This window comes from Danio aesculapii, chromosome 21 (genome assembly GCF_903798145.1).
Source record: "Danio aesculapii chromosome 21, fDanAes4.1, whole genome shotgun sequence".
In the NCBI taxonomy this organism is placed as follows: domain Eukaryota; kingdom Metazoa; phylum Chordata; class Actinopteri; order Cypriniformes; family Danionidae; genus Danio; species Danio aesculapii.
In genome coordinates, this window is record NC_079455.1 from 14,597,512 (window position 1) to 14,613,773 (window position 16,262).

Genomic DNA, 16,262 nt, shown 5'->3' on the forward strand with positions numbered 1-16,262 from the left:
TTTAAAAAACAGTTTGTTAATGTTTGAAATCTTTATTCAAGCTCAAAACATAAACAAAATATTTAAACTAAAGCAGACAGGCTAGACAGAGACAGACAGACGTTTTTATTAAATGCTGTTCTAGGAAAATTTGTTTTGGTCGATAATTTTTGCAACCACAAAATAATGTTTATAGAGTTTTGCAAGGAGGTTGTTTACAAAAAAATACAATTAAATCTAATTTAGATATTTATATGGACCAAAACCAGGCCCATAGCCAGGGGGCAGGGGTTGGGTGGTTCACAAGACCCACCCCCCTACTGACAAAGTCCAGAATTTGGCCCCTATAGGAGCTCATTTGTACCATTTCTGACAGCATGCCTTCATAAATTCTGAAAATAACCAATAGAAGAAGGCTTTAAGACAAATCTAATTTTAAATTGTTCAAATGTAAAAAATCTGACTGAGGAAAATGGCTAGTGTGTTATTTACCTATAGGCTACATTTTTCATTTAAAGCTAGTTTTAACAGATTCCTAATTGCTTTTTTATGATAATATATGTGAATTTTAAACAAAGGATCTTTTCATATTTCTTCATTTAAAAATGTTAATTTTAAATTCTAGTCTTATTACATTATTTATAAAACGATAATAATGTACAGTTTAAAATGCACAGTTGTAAATAAACACTTTGTAGTAAAATAGTATTGTGCGCACTTAAAAAAATCAATCACAAGCTAATCCAGCAAAAATTTGTGCTTAAAATGTCACTAAAATTCAGTTTATGAACCTCATAATTTAAAAGAAAATGAGCAAATAACTGGAAAAACGTTGACTTTTTAAGAAAAAGAAGAAAAAAAACACCTCTTTCAAAATCTGGCTATGGGCCTGAAAATGGCAGACAACTCATATATAGAGTGCAACAAATACAGTTAAGGTCAGAATTATTAGCCCCCCTTTATATATATTTTTTTCTTAATAATATTTCCCAAATTATGTTTAACAGAGCAAAGAAATTTTCACAGTATGTCTGATAATATTTTTTCTTCTGGTTTTATTTCAGCTTGAATAAAAGCAGTTTTTAAATTTTTAATGAACCATTTTAAGGTCAAAATTATAAGCTCCTTTAAGCTTTTTTTTTTCTTCAGCTGTCTACAGAACAAACCTCTGTTATACAATAACTTGCCTAATTACCCTAATCTGTCTAGTTAACCTAATTAACCTAGTTAAGCCTTTAAATGTCACTTTAAGCTGTAGAAGTGTCTTGAAAATATCTAGTCAAATATTATTTACTGTCATCATGGCAAAGATAAAATAAATCCGTTATTAGAAATGAGTTATTAAAACTATTATGTTTAGAAATGTATTGAGAAAATCTTTTCTCCATTAAACAGAACTTGGGGAAAAAATAAACAGTTGGACTAATAATTTAGTGGGGCTAATAATTCTGACTTCCACTGTATATATTCTTCATTCTATTTTTTGGGATTAGAATAACAACAAATATTATCTTTCAAGTTGAAGAGTTGTTTCATTGATTGTGATATATTTAAATAAAACATATGCTGGATAAGTTGGCGGTTCATTCCACTGTGGTGACCCCTGATTGATAAAGGGAGTAAGCCGAAAAGAAAATGAATGAATGAATTCTTGATGTTTACTCGGCTCTTTTTCGGACGGGGTGTGGTTATGACGCAGCACGAGTTAAAGGGCGTGGCCGTCGAATTCCATCATCATTTCTGTAGGCAACGACAGCAAACTGAAGAAGCTTGAGTTCATCCTTTGCTTAAACAAGTCTTGTTCTTTTGGTTGCATGATTTTCGTTTTTTTTTTTCTGATTTTAATTTGTTATTGTCTTATTTGTTATGCATTTTTAAAATACGTCCACTTTGTTTTGTTTTTTTCCTCATATGGAAATGGGAATGTACCACACAACCTGTGCTTGTATTTAGAGTCTCTCAGTAACATGTTGACACAGCGGTCTGACATAACTTTCGCCATTATATAAACTTTTCAAGAGCGCGTGCCTTCTAAACTGTAATCCTGTAACAATGCTCAATAGATAAGCTGTGATACATAAGAACACTCATGTGCTACAAACTGTAAAAAAGTAGGTCAGTGCGTTTATGATCCGGGTGTTTACCTTTTTACTATTATATATTTTTCTTTTATTTTCTTTTTCATAAAGTCGTCATGCAGAAAGAGCATCTGTTCAAAGTTCTGGTTATCGGAGACCTTGGAGTTGGAAAAACGTCAATAATCAAACGATACGTTCATCAGATATTCTCTCAACACTATCGCGCGACTATAGGAGTGGATTTTGCTCTGAAAGTGCTTCACTGGGACAGCCAGACGGTGGTCCGCCTTCAGTTGTGGGACATAGCAGGTACGCCATTCCCTTAAGTTTAATATTCAGTATGTCTTTTTAAATTCTTTGTCTTTGTTTTACTTTATAAGATGCTGAATTTATGATTGTTTATTATTTATATTATTTAGTGAGCTGGTCAAATTGCATTGACGTATTAAATACCTCTATTAGGGAACAGTTATTATTTTGAGCGTAGTTCTAATATGATGATAATAATAATAATGCCTGACAGTTCTTCTCTCTGAATTCCCTTGAGTGAATGTGAAGGAATGTCTTGAGTTAATCTCAGCTGGTCTCATACTCGTGCTAAAGTCACATGAGAGTTTCAGACCATAAACACACACACTCACTCAGACAGCAACACAAACACACACACATAGGCGAAAATGAATGCACTATTACTTAAATTAATCTTACACTATTTACTTAGTGAACTTTGGTATTCCTGAGGTGAACTATTAATCTTTTTACGTTAATCAACAGAAAAAACAATGTTCTTGTTACCATGTTACATGTACGTACTATAGTAATACCAATAAAGGATGCAATTAACTCTAAACCTAACCTGGAACAAGTAATTAATCTTTTAACTGCCCCACCAAGAAAAAAAAAATGTTGCATTGTATTTCTTAACTCCTAATGTCGCTAGATAACGGACTCAATGCATTTTTTTGTAACACATCCCATAATTTCTAGAATATAAACCTCGTAGAGATGTCGGTTTATGGTAAAAGTACCAAAATTAATACATATATTATGAAAAATCAGAAAGTATGAAGTGTAAGACTAATATATTTTTAAAAACACTATAAAATATAAAACATGTTTGAATACTGAATCTTCTTCATTTTTTGAACTACGACATAAAATATTTCAGATTCTCATTTAACATGTTTTCTTGTTTTTAACAATCTAAACAAAATCAAGTGTAGTAGTGCCGCAGGATTATGTTTGTTGGATGTTTTTGCAAACCAACAATGCTGTGTGCGTAAACCATTATTTAAAACAGTCATTCTGTAATTTGCTTTAACAGTCATTATTTAAAACAGACAAAACATGGTCAACCAGCAGGCAAAGGGTTAATATTAGTCAGTACATAAATGTATAGTGACACTACAACAAGAACACTACTACTTCACATGTTCTTTCTTGTGTTGAACACTGAAGAAGATATTTTGAAGAATGTTGTAAAGCAATTGACCTCCAGAGTATTTGCTGTTCCTACTTAGATGTCAATGGCTGTTTGTTTTCAACATTCTTCAAATATTTTGTTTTGCATTCGACATAAGAAAGAACAAGTTTCAAGAGTTCACACTTAGATATGCTTGGCGTTAATAGCAGATTTGGCATGCTGTCCCTGGAGAGAACCCTGAGCTCAGCGATATTTGAACCCAAGGTTCCCGCCTGCTCAATTAGCATAAGGGGGTCCAAGATCAGTTAGGTCTTGAGAGCTCCCCTGGAAAAGGGAGGAAAAGGAGGAGATAGGGTGGAAGGGCGGGTTCTTCCAAGATGAAGACATTGGTAGTAGGTTGAAATCTGTCTTTTTATTGTAAGCTTGAATCAATCTGATTGGATTATTACTGATTTCGGATGAGAGCCCAGCTGTGCTCAATCGTACCACATGTACATCTCGAAGTTAGTTTATAAAACTTCACTAAGAAACACTTGAGTGTAGGCATGGGATGATAACTGTTTTTAAGCTTTACCATGGTTTGGAAAAGTCAAGGTTTTAAAACTGCTAAAATTTTCTGCTAAACCGTTCCTAAGGTATATGTACGATTTTTTATTTAAGTTTTTATTATTATTAATTTTTTTTGGACAACAGTTTCTCAAGCAGAAAATATACCCAAAGTTGCCATTTTAAATTGTGAAGAAATCTGTGTTTTTCAAACTAATGAAGACACTTTACTGCTCTAAAATATTTTACATTTTCCTCAAAAAAAAATATATTGTGTTTAAAGGGGAAAAAGTTTTAGTTTTTTTACCCAGACATTTAAAAAGAATATATTTCAGAGCAGTAATCACAATACTGTGATACCGTGATATTATTTTATCACACCGTCAGACTCTTATACCAGCTCATTGCTACTTGAGTGTGAGTAAATGATGAGAACGTTTTCATTTTTTTGTGTGAACTGCCAGTGGTATAGTGGTTAGTGCCTCGACACATGCACTTCGGTGCGGTCCTATGCCGATCCTTCCCCTCTCTCGCTGCTTTCCAGTCAATACTCTCTACTGTCACATACAATAAAGGTGAAAACCTCTAAAAATTTAATAATTGTAAGAATGTAAATCACAGGTGTTTTCAATCACCCTGAAGGGGGTTGTTTTGTAGTAACGACCACCTGGATGTACATTAGGCTGCTTATTACAATGCTACATGGCCACAAAGCTAAACTGATGCAAAATTTTGATTTGAGACTAAATATTTTATTTCACGAAGAAAGAAGTTGCTACCAAGTGACAAATTCAAACTAAACAAAGCATTTAATGAAAATGGTACTGCTATACCACTTATTGTGCTGTTTTTTTAACCCCATAATTCATTAAGGGGACAAGGGACATTTGAAATTCGGCTGAAATTGCCTTGATTTAACCTGATTTTAATCTTATAATCCATTAAATATTGAGACATAACAATACTATTAATAGTAATGTTCTCTGCTTTAATTTTCGGTATAAATTAAAAACTATAACAGACAACAAGGAAGAAGTTAAATTATGTTCAAATTTGCATATGACTTGCCTGGATGTGTCTATGTTGTCAATATTTGACAAATTATTATCATCAGGGATGGCTTAATTGACCAATCATGATCATGCACTCCAGAAAACATTTTCAGCAATGAATAATATCCAATCAGAATCCATCCAGCTTAAAAAATTGAGCATTTAAAGTGGCAGACAACAAAATTACAGCATCTGTTCAATATAAACAGAACAGTATTGTGCATTGGTGTGGGTGCTAATATAATTATTCACATACAGTAGATGCTAATGTAGCTCACATAAAGCTTTAACACTCGAGGGTTAAAACATGTTGCTATTTATAAATGCTATTCATATCTAAATGATGTTTAACCTTCACCTCTCCGTCCCACATTCGTCACAGGACAGGAGCGTTATGGGAACATGACGCGGGTTTACTATCGGGAGGCCGTGGGAGCCCTCATAGTGTTTGACGTGACCCGATCCTCCACGTTTGACGCAGTGCTGAAATGGAAAGACGACCTCGACTTGAAAGTCTCTCTCAATAACGGCAAGCCTGTCCCAGCTGTCCTTCTAGCCAACAAATCGGACCAATCACGCGAAGGCCTGTGTTCCCAGATCCCAAAGCTTGATACCTTCTGCAAAGAGAATGGATTTGTGGGCTGGTTTGAGACCTCTGCAAAGGTGAGCCGGTTATTTGTGACCTTGAATATTATGTTGTTGTTTTTTTGGAGAAATTATAATTTCTGGGTGCTGAATGTGTTCAGGATGATAGATTAGTTCTGCTCTGTTTTTACATACAGTTGAAGTGAGAATTATAAGCCCTCTTTTATTAGCCCTCTTTATTAGCCCTTCTTTTTCAAATATTTCCCAAATTTATGTTTAACCGAGTAAAGAGTTTTTCACAGTGTGTCCTATAATTTTTTTTCTCATGCAGAAAGTCTTATTTGTTTTATTTTGGCTAGAATAAAATAAGTTGGTAATTTTTTTTGACCATGTTGCAACACAGGCTCATTCTGAAAACATAGTCCTATATACGTTTCTGGAGATCGCAAATTATGTAGCCAGAGGAACGTATGGCTGCATTTCGTCTTTAAAACGAACAATATGGGATGGAATGACGTCCTTACCTCAGTGTGGACGGCTTTCCCACTGTTACCAGTTTGTTAAGTGGCTCGCCTCATACGTCGGCAGATTTGTGTCGCAGAGTGGAGTTGACCACGACGATGGGGTTTGAGTCTGGCAAAGAACAGTTCCAGAAAGCAGATAAGACAAAAACAAAAGCCAAAAAATATAATAAACAAGTCAATAACATGGTGAGAATGTGGTAAAAACTGAAAAACAAGGTAAAAATCAGGCTGCCGCGAGAGCTTTTCATTTTTTCTGAATTGCTTTTGAAAACACTGTTGGTTTCGGTTTAGGGAAGTGGGTGGGCGCTGGTCAATCGGCGCTTTTTAAAACACTATTGGTTGGGTTTAGTAAAGGGGTGGGTGCATGCAGGGATCGGTCAGTTGGTCAGTCAGTCAGTCAGACAGTCAACAGCCGCCCATACCTGTGAACCCTCCTATTTTTCCCAGGATTCTCCTGTATTTTACAATTCTATTCTGCTATAATTTCATGGTATTTTTCTGTATTTTTTGGGTATTTTTCCAATATTTTCAATATTTCTATTAAGGATAGCAATAAACATTAAAAAGGCGATCGTCCATATATGCAACCCATACCACCAAACTACCAGGGAACGACCCTTTCTTTAAAATGTGAATCTGTACTATGTTTTCATTTTATTTAGGCATGAAAATAAAGGCACTTTATAAATGAATATAAGACAGCGGGATTTCCTTCCTTTCCATTACAGGCGGCGTCACCCCTCCAATGCAATTCTCAAAACAGTCAGTTCATGTAGTGGTGTGTGATTGTCAAATTCTGTACAGATTCTGTACACGCCATTTAAAGCAGAGTGAAAATGGACACTGTTATATACATCCCGCTATCATCCTGTAAAGGTATTTTCCTGTATTTCTCCCAGCCAATCCTCCCTATACGCAACTACCAGGGGACATGCCCCTTGCTCTTAAAAGTGAATCTGTTCTGTGCTTTCATTTTATTTATGCATGAAAACACTTTGAAATAAATATAAAAACATCGGGATTTCCTTCCTTTTCATTACAGGCAGCGTTGCCTCTCCTATGCAATCAGAATGAGCCTTGGTGTTGCCATTTTAAGGTCAATATTATTAGCCACCCTGCTCAATATCTATTTTCAACTGTCTAAAGACTTTCGTAATTACCCTAACTTGCCTAATTAACCAAGTTAAGCCTTTAAATGTCACTTTAAGCTGATTACTAGTATCTTGAAAACTATCTAGTCAAATATAATGTACTGTCAACATGGCAAAGATAAAAAAAATCAGTTATTGGAAATTAGTTGTTAAAACTATAATATTAAGAAATGTGTCGAAAAAAAATCTTTCTGTTGAATAGGATTTAGGGGAAAATATACAGGGGGCTAATAATTCAGGGGACTAATAATTCTGATTCAACTGTATGTAGGGGTTTTTGTATGTTTAGCTGTGTTTGCATTTAGCACAATTACAACAAGAATGCATTGTGCTCGTTAGCAGGAAGGCCTTTGTTTATGATCTACATGCCTGCTTTAACGAATTACACAGTTGTGTGTGAAAGGGGAATGATGTGCATGCGGCTGATTGGGCTGTAAAGTGTTTTTTCTGCTTTATGAGTATGCTTTTTGATTTCCATATCACTCTGTTTTTATTTAGCTATTGAAGTTTTCAGCTGACTCTATATATTTTTTAACTATAATTTGACATAGGGTTGTTCTATACAACCGTTGCATTCATAACGGAGAAAATGTCACATGATCTGAGCTGTTTAGACAGTGTTTCTTTATATGTAGACTGAACCAAAAATGTACCATATTGAATTGATGTGACAAAATGCTGATGGTAGGTATGCGTGCAGTGAATGGAATTTTCAGTTGGAACTGAATACTTTTATTCCACAAATATGCACTGATCAAAAGTGACAGTAAGAACATTTATGATCTTGTAAGACACTTATGATTTTACTAAAACGGTTCAAGATAAATATTGTTCTTTCTGGTCATAGTCTTCATCAAAGTACATCAAAGATTCCACAAGGACATTACACAGTATAATTTTTTAGTATGAATAATAATAATAATTTTTGAGTTGAGCAATAAATTTGTAAACCATATGTACACTGTAGAAAAGCAAAGTTGACTCAACTTAAAATTGTAAGGCAACAAACTTGTGTGGATTGGATGTGATTGGATGATTAAATGTGCGTTAACAAGCAGTTGGACAGGTGTACCTAATAAAGTGGCCGTTGAGTGTATATATATATATATATATATATAGTGATATAGTGTGTGTGTGTGTGTGTGTGTGTGGCAATAATTACATTTTTTTGCTTGAATACCTTCTATATTCTGTTTCATTTTATGCCCACTCAAGGAGAACTCAAACATTGAGGCGGCAGCAAAATGTCTGGTGGATCACATTTTGGCCCACGAGGAAAACACCGTCAACAACACAGACCCAGATGTGGTGGCCCTGCCTGGGTACAACAACAACACCAAAGAGCGGGTTCGATCTAGATGCCTGACATGTTCCAAATCATGAACACAGGAGGATATACATCACTGGGAAAAAATAAAAAGATGTAGCAAGTTATCATAGATTCAAGGGGACTCAGCCATCCAACATGGCACCCAAAACATTGAGATTCATCTTCCAGAGATGAGCCATGTAACAAAATGGCGGGGACTGTGAAGAAGAACTGTGCTGATTATATGTAGCGTGAAATCTCACATAATTAGATACACTGTGCTGGCGGAGCGTTGATTTGATTCATCAGTGTTTTGTTTACAGGTGAACTGTGTTTGATTTTAGCCTGGTATCAGCTATTTCATGACACTAATCTAGGTTAAAAATGTATTTCGTGTACAGACAGTTTGAAAGCACATATGAAAAGTGACCTCTGATCCAGTTTTTAAGTATGATTCAAAGCTATTAAAATGCATGGCTTGCACAGCTCCAGTATGTAGGAATGTTATTCTGCAATCTCTTGCATTAAAAATAAAATGCAGTGTTTTTTCCCTCCATGCTCTTGAATATGGTATTTAGCCCATGTCACACGATTTAAGCTGTATAGACTGTTCTTTCTTCTGTGCTATACTGAGTTTTTGTAACAACGTATGCACAGTATTACACCACTGAGTGGCTTATCCCTCAAATTACTTACTGGCCACTTTATTAGGTACTCTTAGCTGATATCATATTCAACCCATTCAGAACTCCTAAATTATACGTGGCACTGATCCATTCCTCCGACATTTAAGTCCATTATTGACATAATGACATCACACAGATGCTGCAAATTTGTTGGCTGTACACCCATGATGGAAATCTTCTGTTCCACCACCAAAGATGCTCTATTGGGCTGAGATCTGCTGACTGTGGAGGACATTGTGTGTCACTGTCATGTTTATGCTTTATTGCAGACCTCTGTGGTAAGTGTGGTTATTTTGTGTTACTGCTGTTGGCTTATATCAGCTTGGCATCCTTTTTGCCCAGATAACTGCTGGATATTTTGTTCTGTAAACCCTGGAGATAGTTGCGCGTGAAAATCCCAGTAGATCAGCAGTTTCTGAGACCAACAACCAAACCACATTCAAAATCCCTTAAATCAGAGTTTTTCAACCACGTTCGTGAAGGACCACCAGCTCTGCATATTTTCCAAACTTCCTTAACCAAACACACCTGGTTCAGATCATCAGCAAAGACTGAAAGCCCTGTAATGGGTGTGACAGACAAAGGAGACATCCAAAACATGCAGTGTTGGTGTGCCTCCAGGAACGTGGTTGAGAAACACTGACTTAAATCCCCTTTCTTTCCAAAAATCTAATCTAATGTTTGAAGTTCAGCAACCTAAATGCTGATTATATATTTGTGTAAACAAGAAGAAGTGGCAATTGAGTGTACGTGTGCATTAGAATATTAATTAACCCAAAACTGAGATTCTGATTGAAAATACACATATGCAGAGAGCAAAAGCCTCTAAGTGACATCTGGAATTTTCTTCTAAAATGAGCATTTTTCTCAGTCTCCGTATGTGTAGGTTCAGTAATTTCACTTTTATGGCTATGAATAGGTTATTTTCATTGCATTTAATGTGAAAAAACTGAACATAAACACAGGAGGCTGAGAAAAATGCTCATTTTAGAAGAAACTTTTTTAGAGGTTTTAGCATCTGATCTCTTTATATGAATTTCATTCATTTGTCAATCATTTTATTTAGCAAAGATGCATTGAATGGATCAAAAGTGTAATTTGTAACCTTGTAAAACGCATGGACCGCACAGCTCCGAGCTACGTTACCCTGCAACCTCTTGCATTAAAAATAAAGCATGCAGTATTTTTCCTCCATGTAAGCTCTTGAATATGTTATTGTAGTCCTGCGCAATTCGGCGGCTGTGCGATTAAAAGAAGCAAGACGCACCATTAAAGACTCTGAAATGGCCGTCTGATGCATTCTTATGTACATACAGAGGGGGTTTTAAAGCAGTGCGGAAATTCCACCTTAAGGTGCCCACCCCAGATATTCTGACACAGGCCAATCGCCCCCCTCTCCAGTCACCTGATTCTGATACTGCCATTTTGCGCGGAGCGTCCGACTGTTAACTATAGGAAATTGGAATTGTTGCTTCATCAAAGATGTCATCGACGAGATGCTGAATTTCCACGTCTAGGAGGACCTCTGCTCCATCTGGGATATCCGTCTGAATATTTCCCCCTCTCCGTGGCGCATGCATTCATTCACGTTAACGCGCTGAAGGAATTTGGAAAATGATGCTCGGTATCAAATTCCGTGATGCACCGACTCCGCGCATGCAATGAATCAAGGCGAGATTTTCCGCGGCTAGAAATATCGATAACACTCCAATCGAACCGGTTTCGCTCCGTTTTCGTCCGTTCAAGCAGCAATTACATGGTTAACCGGCAACACCGGAGGCTAGCGAGTAACACGGTGTCCCTTTTCTTTTGCGCGTGCTGAACGTTAGGCCTATTTAAATAACGATCTGTCATTATATTGCCATCGTTTCAGCGCGCGGTGATTGCCGTTATCTGAATGTCAGAGCATCCTCGCCCGTGTCCGGTTCGCATCAGGGTAGCGCTCTCCGCAAGACCGACTAAAGCCACGGAGCAGGCTCCCACACACCCCTGCAGTGAATAGATCTGTTTTGAGAGACGATTTATTGAAAATCGTAATATGTCGGGACAGTCCATCACGGACCGGATCGCCGCGGCTCAGCACAGCATGACCGGATCTGCGATCAGCAAAGCCGTGTGCAAGGCCACGACGCACGAAGTCAGCGCGCCCAAGAAGAAGCACCTTGATTGTAGGTTAAAGCAGAAAAAAACCGCTGCGAAATGTCACCCGTTGTGTTGTGCACTTGTCATTTTGATTCTCTCTCACTCTCTCTGTCTCTCTCTCTCTCTCTCTGCTTGGCCGCTCGTTTGCTGGTATTTACTACCTAATTCAGATTATTACAGCAGATGATTTTTGGACTGCCATTATAGAGTTCATTTCATCAATTAACTGAAGGTCACCGTGGCACGTTCACGGTTAATGCTAATTTGAATGCGTGATTGACACGCTGACCAATTTGCATACGACAGGGAGCTCGCAGGCGTTACACATTTTTATTTATTTATTTAATTACACGTTTGCTCGCAATGCATTCTGTCTAGATGATGCATTCCACAACAGAGAATCATTATAATTCAGATTATAGGAAACATGCAATGTCAAGGGCATCGCATGACGAAACATAGGCTCAAATTGCTTATGAGTGAAACTGGGATTTATGCTTTTCTCCACTGTTGACTTCCACTGTTCTGGTCTGAGTCACTGAAGGTGACAGCAATATCAATGCAGTGATGTTTTGTAGCTTAGGTGTTTCATATTGGTTCATCTGAACATATATGCTACGTTGCATTTGTTAAGGCGAGACACTGCAGACAAAAACACTTTTGCTCATGCACCGGTCATTGTTGACAATTTTAGCATTTTCATAAAGTGTTTTTTATTCAGTCTAATGGGGAAAGCCATCCTTAATACAATACAATACCTTTATTTACTGAACTTTATCTGTTTATGTCTGTGGATGTCATTTACAGTTTAGTTTTAAAGGCCGTTTTCTCAAAATGACCTCCATAAGTCACTTTAGCAGCACTTACCTACACCAAATTGTGTATATTTTCAGATTTATGGAGCTGATAAAAAGAGATTCCTAAAATCCCCTTTGTTGAAATCTATCATGGCACAAGAATGTTTTTTAAAGCAAAAAAGTGTATGCATATTAGGCATGGGCTGGTATAAGATTCTGACGGTGTGATAACCTTGGATAAAAATATCACAGTTTCACTGTATTGATTACTGCTCTAAAACATATTTGTTTTAAATGTCTGGGTAAAAACAGGATTTCTGCAGGTTTCATCACGTCAAATTTAAGACTTATTAAGCCCGTTTTAAGACCAATATCAATGAAATGTCAATACATTTCAAAAATTCAGTTATTTCTTAGCCACATGTTTTAAATAATGTGTCAAAACAAGTAAACTTTAGTTATACACATATATTTTTATTAGCACAACCTTTCTTAAAAAAAAGACAAGTTGTAAAAGCTATAATAAACATAATTTATGCACAACATAAATAAAAAAAATTTTAAATGTAATTTTGTTTCCTAATTCTCATTAAAATATTTTCCTAAATCAAGGTTAATATTTATTTTGAGGGTAATTACACCTTTAACTTCTAGATTATTTTAAAATGCTATATATTTTGGTGTCATTTATTTAATCGACACTCACAATGAGATACTAATCTAAATATCTTCTGAAAATCAAAGCAAAACAGAATATTTTTCAAAAATGCAATGTAGCATAAACAATATTAAATTAAAAACAATCAGAATGTCTCCACGTTTTAAAAGCTATAATGAACAACATTTATGCACAACATAAATGTATCTATGAAAACATTTATAGCTTTTAAACAAATGTTATTGTAAGGATGTAAGGAAGACAATCAAACCATATTGCTAAATAGTTAATAAATGTTCATTTTGTTAAACGTTTTTTTAGATGGATTTGTTGGTTGCACTGATTGGCTATAGCTTTACATGGACAATTAGTGAAAATTAAGACCTGTTTAAAAGTATTTAAGACCCACAACAGCATATTTCAGTGAAATTTTTAAAGCCTTAAATTAAATTTTTGAAACTTAAGACATTTTAAGACACCCTGAAAAAAACTAAAACTTTTCCCCCGCTTTGAACTCAATATATTTTATTTTGAGAAACATTTAAAATATTTTGGAGCAGTATATCAGGCTGCTCCCTTCATTAGCTTCAAAAACACAGATTTCTTTACAATTTAAAGCATCTTTGGATATTTTTTTTCTGCTGGCGATACTGTTTTCCTAAAAAGCTGAAAAAAAATCTTACACATACCTCAGGAACGGTATAGCAGAAAATGTTGCCGGTTTTAAAACCTTGACTTTTCCAAACTGCGGTATACCTTGAAAACGGTTATCATCCTATGCCTAATGCATATAGCACATATTTAATCAAATAATAATGGTTAATTAGCATATTTAAACAACAATAAAGAAATCTTATAATACCACAAATATTCTTAATGTAATCAATCAACTGGGTGATGATTATAAGTTGTTTTTATGCTATTATCCTGCAGGTCTTGCCTTTTAAATGAGACTTTTGTCAAAAAACACAAAATCTATATACAGATTTGAGTCGCTAATCTCAGTAGGGTTAACAGATTAACTGATTTTACTTATTTATTTATTTAATTAATTCATTTATCTAATGTGAGCTTTGGCAGACTTCATCTCGTACGTGTCTCGACACATTGCACACAACTTTAAGATTCACTTCTGGACTCTGTGCAGGTCAAAAACAAGTAACATCACTATTAATAACTAAGCGTATAGTTGATTAATGTAGCTGGTTATCAATTAAGCTGTCAGTTAATGAGTCCAGAGCAGATGTCCTGTGGGGGACATAAAGAAAGCAGCCTGCAGATCTAATAAACTGCCAGGCTCATCCACAGTAATAAAGGTAGCAGGTGTTCGCGGAATATGTGCTAGCATTCACCGACACAGTGAATATTATCTGTTAATTAGTGAGAAATCAAGTGTAACTTTTGAGTAACTGCTATTCAAAGCAATGGCATGTCTGATAGGAGACCGGGATCATTACGGATTGTTCTCTCACGGCGAAACTGCACAGTTTAGCTTAATATAATGGTAAGCCACTGAAGTAGATAACTGATAAGCGTTATAATTAATTTCTAGATTAATGGAATTAAATATGTTTTGCTTTTCTGTCATCGTTGACTCACCGTGACAGCGTTCCAATAGTATAACACTTTAGTTCATCATTTTTAATCAAATCTGAAACATTTGTGTTCCTATACTAAAATTTATTCACACTACAAAACATGCATAAGAAGATACAAAATATATATACACCCAGATGAATGAAGTGGTTAAAAAAAACTCTTCTGATAAGACACGACAGCTAAAACGACAAACAGGTTTCATTTAGGCTTTTATTCACAGAAACATTAATCGGTGAACATAAACAGATCCTCAGCCAAACCTGCCTGACACGCAAGAATGCACATCATTGGTTCATGCGTAACAAGCAAGCATGGCTAAGCTTCTCAGATCAAATGTGAATGCTGTGAACATTGCTTGGCGATCGAGTTTTATATGTGAATAAAAGCTTTTGTTTAATATATGTTTTTTTGGAAATGTCTTGTGCAGTGTTTCTCAACCACGTTCCTGGAGGACCACCAGCACTTCACATTTCCTAGTCTCCTTAACCATACACTCCTGATTCAGATCATCAGCTAATTAGCAGAGGCTGAAACACCTGTAATTGTTGTGACAGACAAAGGAGAGATCTAAAACATGCAGTGTTGGTGGTCCCCAAGGAACGTGGTTGAGATACACTGGTCTTGGTTGAAGAGACTTTCAGTAGAGGGACATAAATCTTTCAGATTTGATTAAAGATATCTTTATTTGTTTTCCAAAAGTGAACTGTTTTTTTAAATGGATTTGAAACAACATGAGGGTGAGTAAACAATTCCTAAATTGGGGAGTAGATTCTCATTTGGATTTTATACCCACCATGTAGCCTGAAATAAGTGAAACGCCTTAACAAAAAACAACATTTTTTTTCATATCGTTCTGGAAAGACAAATGCACTAACAGGGATGCAGGGATTTGCACAGAAGTGAATCTCTGGCTCTCTGTTAACTTTCTGATTGATAATTTTGAGAAGTGCTTAAAGGGGTTCAGGTTTGGGCTTTGGGCAGGCCATTTACATTTACAAATCATTTCTTTATGCTTTTCACATTAATGAACCCCTACATTTTTAATGACCCATATACATTTGACTACATAATCTGTTGTTTTTTAAAGAGCACAAACCACTTAAATATTCACAGGTTCTCTGGGTTATGCCATGTAGTTATGTGTTTGAGCATTCTGCAAACTACTCGTTCCATTTGTTTCAAATTTATTATAAAAATTTAGCCATTTAAAGTGTTGTTTTCATAACGTAACTAAAATGTGCCATGTTTTTAGATCGTTTGTATTCATTTTGTATTGTATTCACCATGAATCCAGTGTTTCAGCTTAAAGAAATCAATATTTGGGGAAATAACCTTTTTTTAAATCAAGTTGTCAGTTTCTTAAAAACATAATATTACCCAAAATCACAGTTTTTGGCTAAATTACCAGAGATTAGAACAGTGTGGTTATGAAAAAGCCATTTAGAAACATGTTTTCAAAAGTTCAGAATGCTTTTGACATGTGTAATAAGTTGTCCTTCTTAATATTTTGTGGAAAGATGATACTTTTTAAATTCTTGGATGAATATAAACATATATAATGTGAAAACTTTACTATATAATTAATTAAATGCTACCTAGCTAGCGAAAACTACTAATTACTTTCCAAAAATAATTTTGATGAACAACCTTTGTACAAATTTGTATATCATCCAATAAGTAGTCCACTAATCATCCTGCATTATGTACAGTCATCACTTTTTTCTCTTGTCCAC

The 16,262-nt window shown here is 35.5% G+C and overlaps 2 protein-coding genes across 5 annotated transcripts in view; both read left to right on the plus strand.

The window, feature by feature from the left end:
- Positions 1 to 1,735: 1,735 nt before the first annotated feature.
- rab38c (RAB38c, member of RAS oncogene family) lies at positions 1,736 to 8,943 on the plus strand. Of its 2 annotated transcripts, XM_056446427.1 has the most exons (4): positions 1,736 to 2,090; positions 2,169 to 2,366; positions 5,461 to 5,741; positions 8,554 to 8,943. In XM_056446427.1, exons 2-4 carry the CDS (start codon positions 2,174 to 2,176, stop codon positions 8,719 to 8,721), a joined length of 642 nt encoding a protein of 213 aa, XP_056302402.1. In that variant the 5' UTR covers positions 1,736 to 2,090; positions 2,169 to 2,173; the 3' UTR covers positions 8,722 to 8,943. The 2 variants fall into 2 exon arrangements, with proteins under 2 accessions (XP_056302402.1, XP_056302401.1); XM_056446426.1 differs by having other exon boundaries at positions 1,736 to 2,366.
- A 1,800-nt stretch (positions 8,944 to 10,743) lies between these two features.
- The window catches only part of wu:fj42b12 (uncharacterized protein LOC100005187 homolog), a 39,727-nt gene continuing 34,208 nt past the window's right edge, over positions 10,744 to 16,262 (plus strand). For all 3 annotated transcript variants that reach the window (XM_056446096.1, XM_056446097.1, XM_056446098.1), the window contains exon 1: positions 10,744 to 11,501. In XM_056446096.1, the coding sequence (XP_056302071.1) occupies positions 11,372 to 11,501 (130 nt within the window). In that variant the 5' untranslated portion in view covers positions 10,744 to 11,371. The remainder of the gene's footprint in view (positions 11,502 to 16,262) is intronic.